This window comes from Pongo pygmaeus, chromosome 5 (genome assembly GCF_028885625.2).
Source record: "Pongo pygmaeus isolate AG05252 chromosome 5, NHGRI_mPonPyg2-v2.0_pri, whole genome shotgun sequence".
Taxonomy (NCBI): Eukaryota; Metazoa; Chordata; class Mammalia; order Primates; family Hominidae; genus Pongo; species Pongo pygmaeus.
The window spans coordinates 125,256,083-125,270,445 of NC_072378.2; the positions used below are offsets into that span (position 1 = coordinate 125,256,083).

General features: G+C 36.9%; 1 protein-coding gene across 2 annotated transcripts in view; it reads left to right on the plus strand.

Annotated features, from left to right (window-relative positions):
* The window catches only part of RNF217 (ring finger protein 217), a 138,536-nt gene that overhangs the window by 80,148 nt on the left and 44,025 nt on the right, over window positions 1-14,363 (plus strand). Inside the window, exon 2 of one of the 2 annotated variants that reach the window (XM_054491766.2) lies at window positions 5,626-5,859. The exons of the other annotated variant lie outside the window; for it this stretch is intronic. Coding sequence (XP_054347741.1) covers window positions 5,626-5,859 — 234 coding nt within the window. The remainder of the gene's footprint in view (window positions 1-5,625; window positions 5,860-14,363) is intronic. 2 annotated transcript variants of the gene reach the window in all.

Below are 14,363 nucleotides of genomic sequence, written 5' to 3' on the forward strand. Positions count from 1 at the left end.
GAACTCAGCTCTGGATCAAGTAGACCTAATAGACATCTACAGAACTCTCCACCCTAAATCAACAGAATATACATTCGTCTCAGTGCCACATGGCACTTATTCTAAAATCAATCACATAAATGGAAGTAAAACACTCCTCAGCAAATGCAAAATAACTGAAATCATAACAGACAGTCTCTCAGACTACAGTGCAATCAAATTAAAATTTAGGATTAAGAAACTCACTCAAAACCACACAACTACATAGAAATTGAACAACCTGCTCCTGAATGACTCCTGGGTAAATAACGAAATTAAGGCAGAAATGAAGAAGTTCTTTGAAACCAATGAGGACAAAGAGACAACATACCAGAATCTCTGGGACACAGCTAAAGCAATGTTAAGAGGGAAATTTAGAGCACTAAATGCCCACATCAGAAAGCTGGAAAGACCTGAAATCAACACCCTAACATCACAACTGTAGAGAAGCAAGAGCGAACAAATTCAAAAGCTAACAGAAGACAAGAAATAACTAAGATCAGAGCAGAACTGAAGGAGATAGAGACAGGAAAAAACCTTCAAAAAAATCAATGAATCCAGGAGCTGTGTTTTTGAAAAAATTATCAAAATAGATAGACCACTAGCTAGACTAATAAAGAAGAAAAGAGAGGAGAATCAAATAGACACAATAAAAATGATAATGGGGATATCACCACCGATCCCATAGCAATAAAAACTACCATCAGAGAATACTATAACACCTCTACACAAATAAACCAGAAAATCTAGAAGAAATGGATAAATCCCTGGACACATACACCTACCCAAGACTAAACCAGGAAGAAGTCAAATCCCTGAATAGACCAATAACAAGTTCTGAAATTGAGGCAGTAATTAATAGCCTACCACCCAAAAAATGCCCAGGACCAGACGGATTCACTGCTGATTCTACCAGAGGTACAGAGGAGCTAATACCATTCCTTCTGAAACTATTCCAAACAATTGAAAAGGAGGGACTCCTCCCTAACTCATTTTATGATGCCAACGTCATCCTGATTCCAAAACCTGGCAGAGACACAACAAAAAAAGAAAACTTCAGGCCAAAATCCCTCATGAACATCGATGTGAAAATCCTCAATAAAATACTGGCAAACCAAATCCAGCAGCACATCAAAAAGCTTATCCACCACGATCAAGTCGGCCTCATCCCTGGGATGCAAGACTGATTCAACATATGCAAATCAATAAACATAATCAATCACATAAACAGAATCAGTGACAAAAACCACATGATTATCTCAATAGATGCAGAAAAGGCCTTCGATAAAATTCAACATTCCTTCATGTTAACTCTCAATAAATTAGGTATTGATGGAATATATCTCAAAATAAGAAGAGCTGTTTATGACAAACCCATAGCCAATATCATATTGAATGGGCAAAAGCTGGAAACATTCTCTTTGAAAACCAGCACAAGACAAGGATGCTCTCTCTCACCACTCCTATTAATGATCTTTCTTCTTACTTCTGTTAAAAATGAGCAGTGAAGCAATGCATTTATTAATTAGCTCGATTAATATATATTGATCTGTATGTATATATTAAAACATCATGTTGTATACCATAAATACATAAAATTTTTGTCAATTTAAAAAAATCTCATTGATTCCACTTCCAAAATACACCCTGTATCTTGTTACCTCTCAGTCATCTATCATCTACTGCCTGTAACAGCTAGACATCACTTGTGGGAAGAGCCATTGAATCCAGACTTCCAGAATTCTCCCAACCTTCACTTTTATTCCTCTACTGTCTCTTCTCCAAGAAGAGCATGTCAGTCCTCTTCATAAAACCAGTGATTCGTATTGTCTTTATATAATACAGACTTTTTACCATGGCCAACAAGGCCCATGTGATCTGTCTTCTGCCTAACTCTCCAACTTCATCTCATACTGTTCTCTCTCTCCTTTAGTATATATTTTTGTCACTGAGTTCTGTGCTCTCATCAGAGGCACATCAGACACCTTCTGGCTGGAGCCAATGTTCTTGTTTCCTTTGTTTGCTGTCTCTTCCCCCTGTTCTCTGCATGACAGGCCTTTCATTTCTCAACTCAGGGTGTCATTTCCTTAGAGATTGCTTCCATGATGTGTAGTTCATTCATAACACAGGTTACAATCTGCCTTGTTTATTTGCTTGTTTATTATTCATTTCCTCCAGTAGAAACCCTGTGTTTCTCTCTCCTCTTATCTCTCCAGATGTCCATCACACTACCTAGCCCATAAAAACCACATTTCACTGAAATCTAAGATGTGATCAATTGTAGGATGCAGTATTTGGTTATGTACCACCAAGAAAGTAAAAACACTACAAATTAAACTATCGTACAATACTAATTTCTTTTGATTATAAAAAACTTGACTTTCGAGAAATTAAAATGTACTTTTAAAACGCATTCTTGAATTGATGAAATGCATATCTTGTTGAACACATGAAAAAGTGTACTTCACTTAATCATAATTAGTTGTTTGCTAGTGATCTTTTGAGGAAAATTTTCTGAAAGAGAATGTATGTAGAGGCCAAGAAGATTGCATAGGTGATGAGTAACACTATGTTATGAAAAAGAGGATATTGTTAGTATGAAGAAGTATGAGTAATCGAAGGATTGTATGAGTAGCTGTTCCAAACTGCCAATTACTGGCTTGTCAACAATGATTCCAATTCTGTAGGTCTTGAGTGGGCCAGGAAACTGGAATGCTCAACAGACACTTTAAGAGACTCATATCCATTGTTCTGGAAATAGATTCGGCCCTCTACAGAGGGAAGACAGAAAACAGAGATGTAAATTGCTAGAGCTGGTAGTGGGTAGGTATGGGAATATTCATCTGATTGCCTCTATGTGTTCAATAAAATATGAGGTCTTTGGTTCAGTGTACTAGGATAGGGATTTTGGAGCCTTGAGAAAGAAGGGAAGGTAAAGAATAGTCAATGCAGAGAGTATGAAAGCAAGAGGAAGTAATATATTCTACGGAAATTGAATAGATTTGCAGATTTGAGAAATACTGCAGTAGAAAAGAAGGTGTTTGATTGGATGTTGGATGGTATCCCGATGTGGTTGAGTAATAAATACCCACTGCTGAAGGAACATCAAGACAACCTGCCCTCTTTAGCTGCCTTGGATTGTTCTAGTCCCTAAACTGCATTCAGTTTCCATAACACCTGGCCATTCCTGAGTGGCTGTGAAATTGCTGCTGCATTGTTATCATTTATATAGTTAAAATAAAATAAACTCATAGGTGAAGAAGGCTGGATTCAAACACTGACCTGAGAGTAAAAAATTCAGGCTCTTAATAACAGAAATGTACTGCTTCCCAATAACAAGTGCCTCTCGAGGTAGCCCAAGTAAGCCCCTTTTCTGTGGACTTGAAAGAAACTATCTTTCACATTCTGAAAACTGCATAATTTTCTATTTAAATAGAAAAGCAACTAGACTCCTAAGATGGCTTCATGCTCTGCCCTTGTGCTCTGGTCCTAGGTGGTTCATCTTTGCTTACAGCCTCATCTTTCCTTACTCACACTTTGTGGTCCAGTCTGCTGCTCATCTTTAGGAGCCGTCCCAAGGCTTTGATCTTTAAGTTCAGATGCATGTGCATTTGGGCACTATACAAGTTGATCCAATTGGGGTACAATAGTGCTGTGTCCTCTTTCCTCCAGGCCTTTGCCCAAGTTGTCTCTTTTGTCTGCTTGGAACCCCTTCTCACCTTTGTTTGGCTAAATCCTGCTAGTCTTAAGCTCTCACTTGAAACCTCACTTCTTCCAAGAAACCTCTTCTGATCCCTCCAGGTCTGAGATTACTATACTTCTCCTGACACCTCGTACTCACCATTTTGCCTCCTGATTGCCTCTTTACTGACATGCACCTGCAAAGCTTCGGTACCTAGCCCATACCTGCCTCAGAATCGTGCATGATAAATGTCTACAGAATATTAAAAGAGGAAACATTTAATCATTTTTTAATGTTTAAGTTATATACTTCATTAAGCCAGGTTCTTAGTTTGTTACACAGGGGTTTTTATCTACACAAAAATCTGAGAATTTTTGTCTTGAGGCAGAACAAAATAATTTATTCTAAAACATAATTTGAATTATAATAGCATCATAACACTGTAACATGAATAATAAAATCTGATTGGGACTGTGAGCAGACTCATCAGAAAAAATAGAAAAAAGTGTTTGGGCATATATTTTTAAATCCTCTCTGGGCCATGTTTTGTACAATAGTAGCATAAAATTATGCAACAATTTATACTTTTAACAGGTCAATACTAATAAGGAGAATTATCCAAAGCCAGTCTCTTTCATTTTGCTTTCAGCTTAGCTCATGTCCTTTTCTGGTATTCAGCATGTCACCCCATGCATCCTTCAGCCTGCAACTTCTTAACTACCTTACCTCAAGTTTGTGCCAGAAAAATAGCAATGTTAAAAGTTACTATGAATTTAGTTTTTTTTTTTAATTGCTCTTTGTGGTGATGTTTTTCTTTCCCCAAACTGTGTGGCTTTCTCCCATTCCTACCTGAGTCTTCATAGCGTGCTTTTCTCCTCCAAGTACATATGTTTTGCTTTCTGAGAATGTCAGATTCACCCAAATAAAAAAGAAAGGGTTTGGCGGTGTTTGTCATTTGGAGTTTTTAGTGCCTCCCTGTACTACATTAGAATGGACAAAAGAGATTGTAATGCCATGAATATAAAGAGTTATTGTTCACTACTTACGAAAAATGCTCTAGCTACTCATTATTTCAAAGTAGTTTATTTTAACCATTTAAAAATTAGTTGTGTCCACACTTTGTGCTTTAATCTTTTATTGTAATTTTTAATGCTAAACATATCTGTTACTCCATAACACATGCTAAATGTCGCGTTTTGATGTATCCTCCCTTCTCTCCTAATGTAGCTTCATAGTCCTTTGAATACATTAATTTTGTAAATTACCTCAGTAGCAGCCAGATTTCATAAGGATTTTTTACACTGTTGTAGCTGGTTTCGTTTTCTTACTTGTTCCTATGATTCTCATTATATAGGAACTGCTTACTTTATGTTCTTAACACAGAAGGGTCAGAGGAAACAGTTTTTTGTAACAGTTTTTAAACTATTAGGCATTATACGTTACAAAATCTTTTGTCCTTTTAAAATAGTAAAATGTGCCCAGAGTTTAGTGCTGAAGTATTCTGCAGTGATGTTGAAAAATGTGAAACACCTTTTAGTTGGCATCTTGTCTAAATGCTGCCTGACCCTGCAGTTCTTGCAGTTGGTGCATCATCTGAATGCTGTCTAACCCTGCAGTTTCCAGAAACATGAGATGATAATTTGCTTCTTTGGTGAGCCTGTGGCTTAGGTCCATTTCTTTTCACAAAAAAGAATGATCAGAGAAGACTTAAATGCCCTGTAAGTCATTTCAGAAGCATTATGTAGTGATTATTTTGGTATTGCCTAAAGCAGGTATCAAGGTTATTAACATTCATTATGTTATCTTAAAAATTACACACAATCCTTTATTGCAATCATGAAATAAGTAATACTGTATACAAAAAAAAAATGAAAGAAAATAACCAGTGACGTTTTTTTCCTTCCATCTGCTCTTCCATCATGCAGGTACAACTTGGCCAAGTAGAAATCAAATGCCCCATCACAGAGTGTTTTGAATTCTTGGAAGAAACAACTGTTGTCTATAACTTAACGCATGAAGACTCCATCAAGTATAAGTACTTCTTGGAACTTGGCCGTATTGATTCCAGCACCAAGCCATGTCCTCAGTGCAAGCACTTTACAACCTTCAAGAAAAAAGGACATATTCCCACCCCTTCCAGATCAGAAAGCAAATACAAAGTAAGCATTTTCACCAGAGCTGTGGGTTAGATGTCACATGGCAGAAGCAGCCAGATTAGATCCACTTGTGGTGGGCATTAAGGGGGCATCTTTCCTTTATGGAGCTGAAGGTGAGCATATATTGGCCATCATTCTGAAAGCATATGGTTTGGGGAGGCTGATGGTAAGAGAGCGCTCTTAAGGAATTACAGTTTTGTCTTTGACTTTAACCATGTTGAAAATTAATCTAGTAACCTTATAGGAAGGCTGATCTTTAGAGTAATAATAGTTACTACTACCAAATACTAAATACTTAGGCTTTTTCTTTATTATTATGGACTTGATTTTTTTTCAGTGGTCCCAATGTAAGTCTGCTCTTGTTCTGTCTATAATAGGTAAAAATAATATAAACGGTATTCATTCATTTATTCAGCAAATACAGAATGCTGTATATGCTAGGCAGTGTGCTAAGTTTGGGGGCTATAGAGCAAATGTGATATAGTCCCTGCTTCAAAAAAAGTCAAAGATGGGAGAGACATGTGTTCTAAAAATGACAGTCCAATATGATTAGAAAAAAACACAAAACTGTGTACATATAGGGTGCTTTGAGGACACTTGAAGGAGGGTTAGGCTCTGGGATGTCAGGAATGGCTTCACAGAGGAGGTGCAGTTCTCCAGACAGATAAACATGGTGAGCATTTCAGAGCAAGGGATGAGTAAGTGCACGGCCCCTGAGGCTAAGGCCAGGCTTGTTGTAATCAAGTGCTTCTAGAGCTGGTGGAAAGTCAGGAGAGGCAGCTGATTGGGCAGATAAGAGCAGATCATGTGGAGTCTTGTGCAGTTTGCGCAGAAGTTTGGATTTAACTCTGTAAGCATTAGAGAAATGTCATCTGGCAGCATTCATAGAAGCTATCACAAGAGGACCAGACAGAAGCCTGGGAAACCAAGGCAACAACTGTGGCAGCAGAGCATTGATTCACAGCCCTGATTGTATATTAGAATCACCCGAGAACTTTCATGACACACCAGTGCCCCAGGCCCACCCCAGAACAATTGTCTTCCAAATTTTTGAGCCTTACCAGGTGACTAATCCACAGCAGAGAATCTTTGCAGTAAATGAAGCAGAAAACCATTGAGGCTGTGGCAGTAGTTTTCATCCTTGTCATTACAGCAAAATGGCAGGATGAAGTGGTTTCAAAGGCTGTTTGAAGGCATCTCCATTTAAGGTAAGTTTCTGGTCATGTTCTCTTTCTTGAGAGCAGCGGTTACGTTATTCATTTTGTAGCTTTGAGGTGACCATGGTTTAGCAGGTAGTTTCCTCTGCTGTTGCAGTTATAAGCTACAGTATTTGTAGGTTAGTCAAAGCTTCTTCATGAGTCGTTGTTCTTTGAAACTGATTGGCTCTCATAGTTAATTTATTTACTGTTTTTATGCAGGCCATTCTCTATCAGGTATAACTGTTAGAAAAAAATCCTTTTTTCCCTTCTATAAAAAGCATTCTTTTTGAGGTTACAAAATCATAAAACTAAAGTACTGCCCTACAGTTGTGTTGAAGGCTAACTGAACGTTAATAGAACACTTTTATTTCATGCTATATATCCTTAGATTATTTTAAGTTATTTTCATTGCAATTGTATGTTATTGTATAAGATCAGGAAATTACTAGTTTTAGAAGGACTCATAATTCCATAAATTAGGATATTCAATTTTTTTCTAATATATGTTTGGAATTAGATATATAGAAACTCAGACTATACTAATTTTTAAAATTGCAGTAATTAAAACGTGTACAAAATTGAATTAGAGTGGGAATAACTGAGTAGCTTTTATATGTGTTGTTTTTATGAAATGGGTAAAGGAGTTATAATTTTAAGTCACAATTATGGCAACAGTGAAATGTTTTACATCTCATTTCATCTAAAATCACCAAAATCATGTTGTGATGAGCATAATGTATCACAATACACGTGTATTGAGAGTGAAATATGTAAAAATTGACAAATAGAAGATTCTATATTTGTATAATTTTGAGTGAGCCCATGGTGTTCTGATAACATTTCCCAGAGGTCAGGCTTCTCCAATGTCTATCGATTTGTTGTAGGTAAGAAGAGAAGCAGGGGCAAATGGATCAACATCTTAAATTTATTAAACTCAATTGATTCCTTTTGATTAGTAGAGGAAAAGAAAATTTGCTTTGGTGTGAGGAGGAATTCAACAACACAATAAATGTTGATTACGAAGCAGTTAAGATCCTCAGCGGTGGGTGTGGGGTGGAAATCTCATTACACTGTAAAATGAAACTTAAGCAAATTTCAAAAGAGTAAAACTACCACAGAATTTGAGGATGATTATTTTTGTTACTCTTCTTTACTAGTGTAGAACAGAAGACCGATAAGAGAACAAGTTAATAATCTCCTTGATCTATGTTGTACAGAGTTCTAGCGATGATTCAAATAATTCCTGAAGCAATAATTTTTACTTATTTTAGTGTAAAGTTTATATAACATTTTTCATCATTAAACTCTGTGGTTTACGTTAACATTAACTACCTGGTTTACATGCCCATACCTGTCTGGGTATTATAGGTAAGGAGAGCACTGACATGGATACCCCAGCCAACCAATCGTGAGATTCATGGCCACAGTATGGCACCCTGTACTGAGACTAAGATCTTTGTTCTTTGTGATGAACAGGTGAACATTTTTTATTTTGCAGTATTTTTAAAAATTCAGTTTCCCTAATAAAATAAGGTAGTTCCAAATTGGTGTCATTTATTGTAACTTTAAGAGGAGTGAATTCAAGTACTCACACACAATACGTTGCATCATAAGGCAACAGAAATAGAAAAAAAAAGGTTGCTGCTAATGTCTGACATTTCTGTGCAATTTAACATCTCTTTATAATAATGTTTACAGGCTTAAGTAGGTTTGTATCTATTGATAAAACCCTTGTAATGTTTAGTTTAATGTTATTCTGAGTCATTGATTCACAGTATCTTCATCCAAGATGTCATTCTTTGAACATTTACTATGGCTTTTGCTGTCAATTCAGCTGTTTGAAAATATTATAGCTGTTTTATAGCTGAGTACGTGCTTCTCACATGAAGTCTGAGACCTAAAATATCATATTTGGGGGTTTTAATTTTTGTGAAGACCACTTGTTAAATCGTTTGTACTCAGCAGGTGGATAAAGGGTAAAAAGAATATAACAATAAGCAGTAAGTAAAACTCTTACCTGTCCATTTATCCTTCCAGGCCCAACACCCAACAATTCCCTTCTGGCAAAAATCTGAGTAAATAGAGCTTTATATTATGTTCTGAACATTGTCAAACTCATACTATATCAAATAGAACAAGTGCATTCGTGAATTGAGAGATTTACATTCAGACAACCTTGCCTTTTGTCAAATCCAGTCTCACTTTTTCATCCATAGTATTTCTGTCTTCTTCTCCCTAAAACTCTTGTCATGATGCCAGAAAGGCTTACCGTTCCATTTCTACAAGGTTGACTTCAATTTCCAACTAGAAATCTAATTTCTAACCTGAATAGTTCCTATAATTTATCAGTGCAACAGCAACCGCATATCAATAGAGACAACAAGTTAATGATGGAGAAATAAAAAAATGTTGAAGTTTTGACTAATGTCCTCATGTTATGCCTGGAGATAGACACATCACCCACACCCAGAGCTTTTCACCATAGCAATTATCACCTGGGATTTTATGATATATATGTGTGGTTATTTGCTTTAAGTTTCTCTTTCTAACTGGTCTCTGGGAGTCCAGGTCCAAGTTTACTTCATTCACTGCTGATAACCCGTGTCAAGCACTATGTCTGGTAGAGGGTGCACTCAAAACATATTTGTTGAAGGATTCATTTAAGAGTAAACACATTAAGCCTTGAGATGTTGGATTTACCAAGGTGGAAAAGGCAGGTCAGAGCACTGCTTTCAAACTGGAATTAAACTCTCAGCCTGTCACACACTAGCTCTGTCACCTTGAGTATCGTTTCCACGTCTTTAACTGGGGATAGTAATAGTACCTATGTCATAAGAATGTAGTAAGAGTTAAATGAAATCACACATATAAATTACTTAGCACCACATATGACACATACTGGAAAGTATTATGATTGTTATTATTATTAGGCAAAGAGAGCAGAATGAGCAACCCTGGGTATTGAGAAGGGCATGGGGGAGTAAAAAAGAATATAGTTGAAAGAAAACATGGGGTGAGTGGTGGACAATGGGCAGAAAGGAGGGGTAAATTGACTATGTCCAGAAGAAGAGGAGCAGGTTTGGGAAATGGAAAATTAATTCAGTTTGAAATATGTTGATAGTGTTAAGTTTGAAGACTCTTTAGGGCATCAAAGAGATGTCCAGAAAACATGACTCAGGAGTGATTTGGTGGAAGTCATCAATATTGGGGGCAGTGAAGGGGATTGTCATTGAACTTACGAATATTAAAAAAAAATTCTTTGGGATGTAGAGGAGGTGATGGCAGTTCTTTATGGAAGAGAGGAAAGATGTGTAAAGGATTAAAAGTAGTTATTTTACTCATACAGGTTTTACTGAGATAGGTGCAATTCTAGGTTTCGTTCTTATTGTAAGTGTAGACTTAAGAAATGATCCCCCTTTTCGTATCGATTTGGAGAAAGAGTTGAAGGTCATGCTTATCAACGTGTTAGAGAACATGTTAGAGGTAATTCTTTTGATGGTTTTCTTCAGACAAGACTAATAATAATCCCCACTCTTCTTCCCACAAATGTTAAGCAGAATCTTGATAATTTATACAATGGCACTTTTGATGCATCTTTTACCCCAGGTGAAAGAAAAAAGCCAATAAAATTCCCTGGAGAAACTCTGTCTGTGTGCTTACCTTATTTCTCTAGCTGTCTTTTTTTATTTCTTATAAACCCTCTGAGTAGAAATTACATTTTATAAACACTACACAAATATTTTCTCATGTGGTAAAAGAATTTTCTAAGGGCTTTAAGAATACAGTCAAATCAATCGGTTGTTGCGAAGTGGTGTACTTTAAAACGTGCTTAACCTTCCTTCTGGTAAAGATAACTTGAGAACTGTTTCCCATATGTAAGAATGTGTAAAGCTTTCCCATGAACATGTAATGAGTATGCTGCTTTGTTCTGGTTTCCCCTGACACCATCACTTTAAGTTGACAGTGTTTACAAATGGAGAATCTGGTTGTGCATCTTCCCTGCAAGGTTAGGGTAGCTTACAACACACACTGATTTCTCTTGGGATTAATGTATCACTCATGTCAGGAGCCCATAGAAAAAAAGTATAGTTTCTTAAATGGTTGTTGTTGGCATAGATTTATGAGACAGTTAAAGTCCTCTAGCCCTGTTGATAGACGCCAGTGTAAATAAAGTGTGTGTTACATACATTACCCTTGAAAAAATGTATAACACTCAGCTATGATGCAAGCCTACTAAATTATATTAGCATTTCTTTCTTCAGTTACTAATGAAGTGTTTTGCTAAGGCAGTTCTTTGTTTGCTTTTTTGATGCATAAATTAGACACAATATTTTTAGAGGTTTTTAACTTGTGCTTGAACTTCTAACAGCCAAATGTTGGAATTTATCTGATATTTTAGCCTACACTTCACCTTAAAAAAACAAACTATAGTAATAATCAAATCTTGCAGCTAAGATAAATTGACCTGCACTGGTACTAAGAACTGTTTTCCCTTTATCCCATTGTCATTGGGTCTTTAGCACGATGAACAAGTGAAGAATCGTCTGTCTCTGATGGCCCCCAATATCGTGTGTTAAAGTAGGCCAAGTGTGGTCTTCATTATAAAATGGTCTGGAAGATATCCTGAAAGAAGTGAAGTGAAGACCTTACATTTCTTATCTACCACCCTCTGTACTACTACCTTTCCATATTTACCTACTTAGATTTGTAAGAGAATCTACTGGGGCTGTCTACACAGTGCACGGATCCCCTCTGCAATATGCCTACCAGTTGGCCATGCAGACTCTGAACACTGCTTTTGTTAAGGAACTTGTTAATAGAATCATTCCTTTCCATTTTCAAAAACCTCAGATTTGAAATAATTCATTGTTACCTTTAGGCTGAGGTATGCTTCCCTCCTGCCTTCACTTACTAGTCACAGAGAATATTCCCATTTCCTTTTGTACACTGTAACACAATGGACCTCTTGCTACTTTATGTGGGTACCTCTTGTGAGATGTTATCCTGATTCTGTTGTGTTCAGAGCAGGACATCTTGTTCAAAACAGGATGATACCACATTTTTCTGGCCAGGACTTTGGGCTATGCAAATCAGGGAAGAATTTTCCAGTACCCTTTGTGTTCACCAGTGAAGAAGTGGGTCCTCAGACAAGAAATAGACCCAGACAAATGCTTCTCTGGGCTTTGCTCTCTGGATTTACAGGAAGAGTCTGTAAATGCTTAAGGTGTTTCCAGGTGGTAGGAGCAAGATGGACTGATATGAAATAGTGATTTTCAAATTAGGGAGAGAGTACTTTTTCAAACAACCCCCATTCTCAAGTTCAGACATGCTGTCCAAGAAAAGCATGAGTCCAGCTTGAACATAAAAGCTAGTATTGAGGTGAATGCATTGTACAATAAATAATTGTGTTGCATATGTAAAAGGAAACCAATGTTGAGGGAGTTCAGTAAGGTTATTTATATAAATAAGCACCATATCGCAATTTAGCTTACCTTGTCATGCGTTTTGTGTGTGTGTGTGTGTGTGTGTGTGTGTGTGTGTGTGGTTTTATTTGTTTTGTTTTGTTTTGGTCTGCTGTTGGTCCTCAGCCTTTAGGAAAGTTTCACTTTCCCTTTCCAGCTTAGTTTTAGCTGTGCTGTGAGAAACTAAGGCAAGGATCACTTGGCCACATTTGGACTGTGTTCAAGGGTGCAGTGCCTCATGAAGACTCTATGTTACTGGCATTTCCATGCAGGGAGAGATCCCCAAGTAGGCAGTGAAATCTCAGGGAGTAAGATTAAAGACAAGAAGTCAAAACATGTTTTCCCATATGGAGAATTTCTTTCCATTGCCACCATCTGGCTTTAGGATTTTATGTTATAAGGGAGCAAACAGTGCTTCCTTGAAAGTATTTGAAGCCATGCATCAAGACTCATTTTCTCCTCTCTATAACATGCTGTACCTCTCCACATCTCATCTTCAAGAAAAGCATCTTCAGTTTTTAAAACATTTTTATAACTACAAGATTTCCCAATTATTTACCATTTTGGTTAGTTTCTTTAGGACATACCCGAATCTGACAGCCATGATTTTTACATGTTTCCTATGCAGAGTTTCTGGACCATGGTATATTTTGGGGGACGTGCCAGGATTATAGGAACTTACTGGCTCCATTTATCGTACACTTAGCAAGGATCAGGGTTGAGCTAGCTGAAGTGACATCTCTGTTCAGGCTACATTAGAACACTTGTTGTTTCCCCAGTATATCATGTGCTCTGGGGCCTCTGTGTGCTGGCTCAGGATGGACCCTCTACTCAAAGTGTTACCTCATCACTTGTCCCAGTAACATTTCTACTCATTGTTGAAGGCCACATTCTCTCTGAACGCTTATGTTCCAGCTTCACTGAAGCCTCTTTCCATGGCACCCACTTGTCCCAGCTTCTATTCTAGCAGTTACTATATGCCTTTATAGCTCTTTTGGTTTATATCTGTCAGACCCCAGTAAGTTCCTTAAGGAGAAGTATTTTCATTTTTTCTGCCTACAGTCAACATAGGCAGTTCCTGCTACTTGAAGCTGCCCAATAAATATTTGTTGGATGGAAAAATGAACTGATACATGTGCTTCATTATTGAGAATCTGAACCTGAGGTTCTAGTAAAGAAAATCCTTTTTGGAAAACTGAATCAGCTCTTATATTTGCAGTGCTACTTTACACATGGATGTTGTCTAATATTTTGAATTTGGTAAGTAATAATTTTGTGATTTATTTAAAATAATGATGTGTATAGGGGTATCTAGAATTTAGGCAGGAAAATAATGATCTGGGGTTTTCTTTGGTTTTAGACACTTTTTATTTTGTGGGTTGTTTCCTTACTCGACTTGATGAATTATCAGGAGAAAATGCCATTTTCTTAGGGCAGGTGAGTCGGCGTACTTTTATCTCAGTATAGCACAGATTTCTGGTAAAACTAAGGGTATTCAAAAGTCAAAAATCTAATGTAAAGTTCTTTTATCTTTTGTGGGTTCTGGAGAAAGCTAATTAAGATTCTTAGCTCTGATAACTTTATTCATGAAGCACTTGAAGCCCTGCTTGCCTCTTTTAGAAGAGTTTGTGCGTTGATCATAGTGCTCAGTAAAAGTTCATTAGGACAATGTATTTAGTAAACATCATCTGATAATATAGGAATTAGTAATACCATCTCAGCCACTAGTCATAAATTAGATATGTTGGTTTTTCTTTGAATTCATTTAATGTTAACTGATATGTGATACCTAAACTGTGTGCAAAATCATTCATTTTACATGAGACAAAGCCTTTGACAAACACAG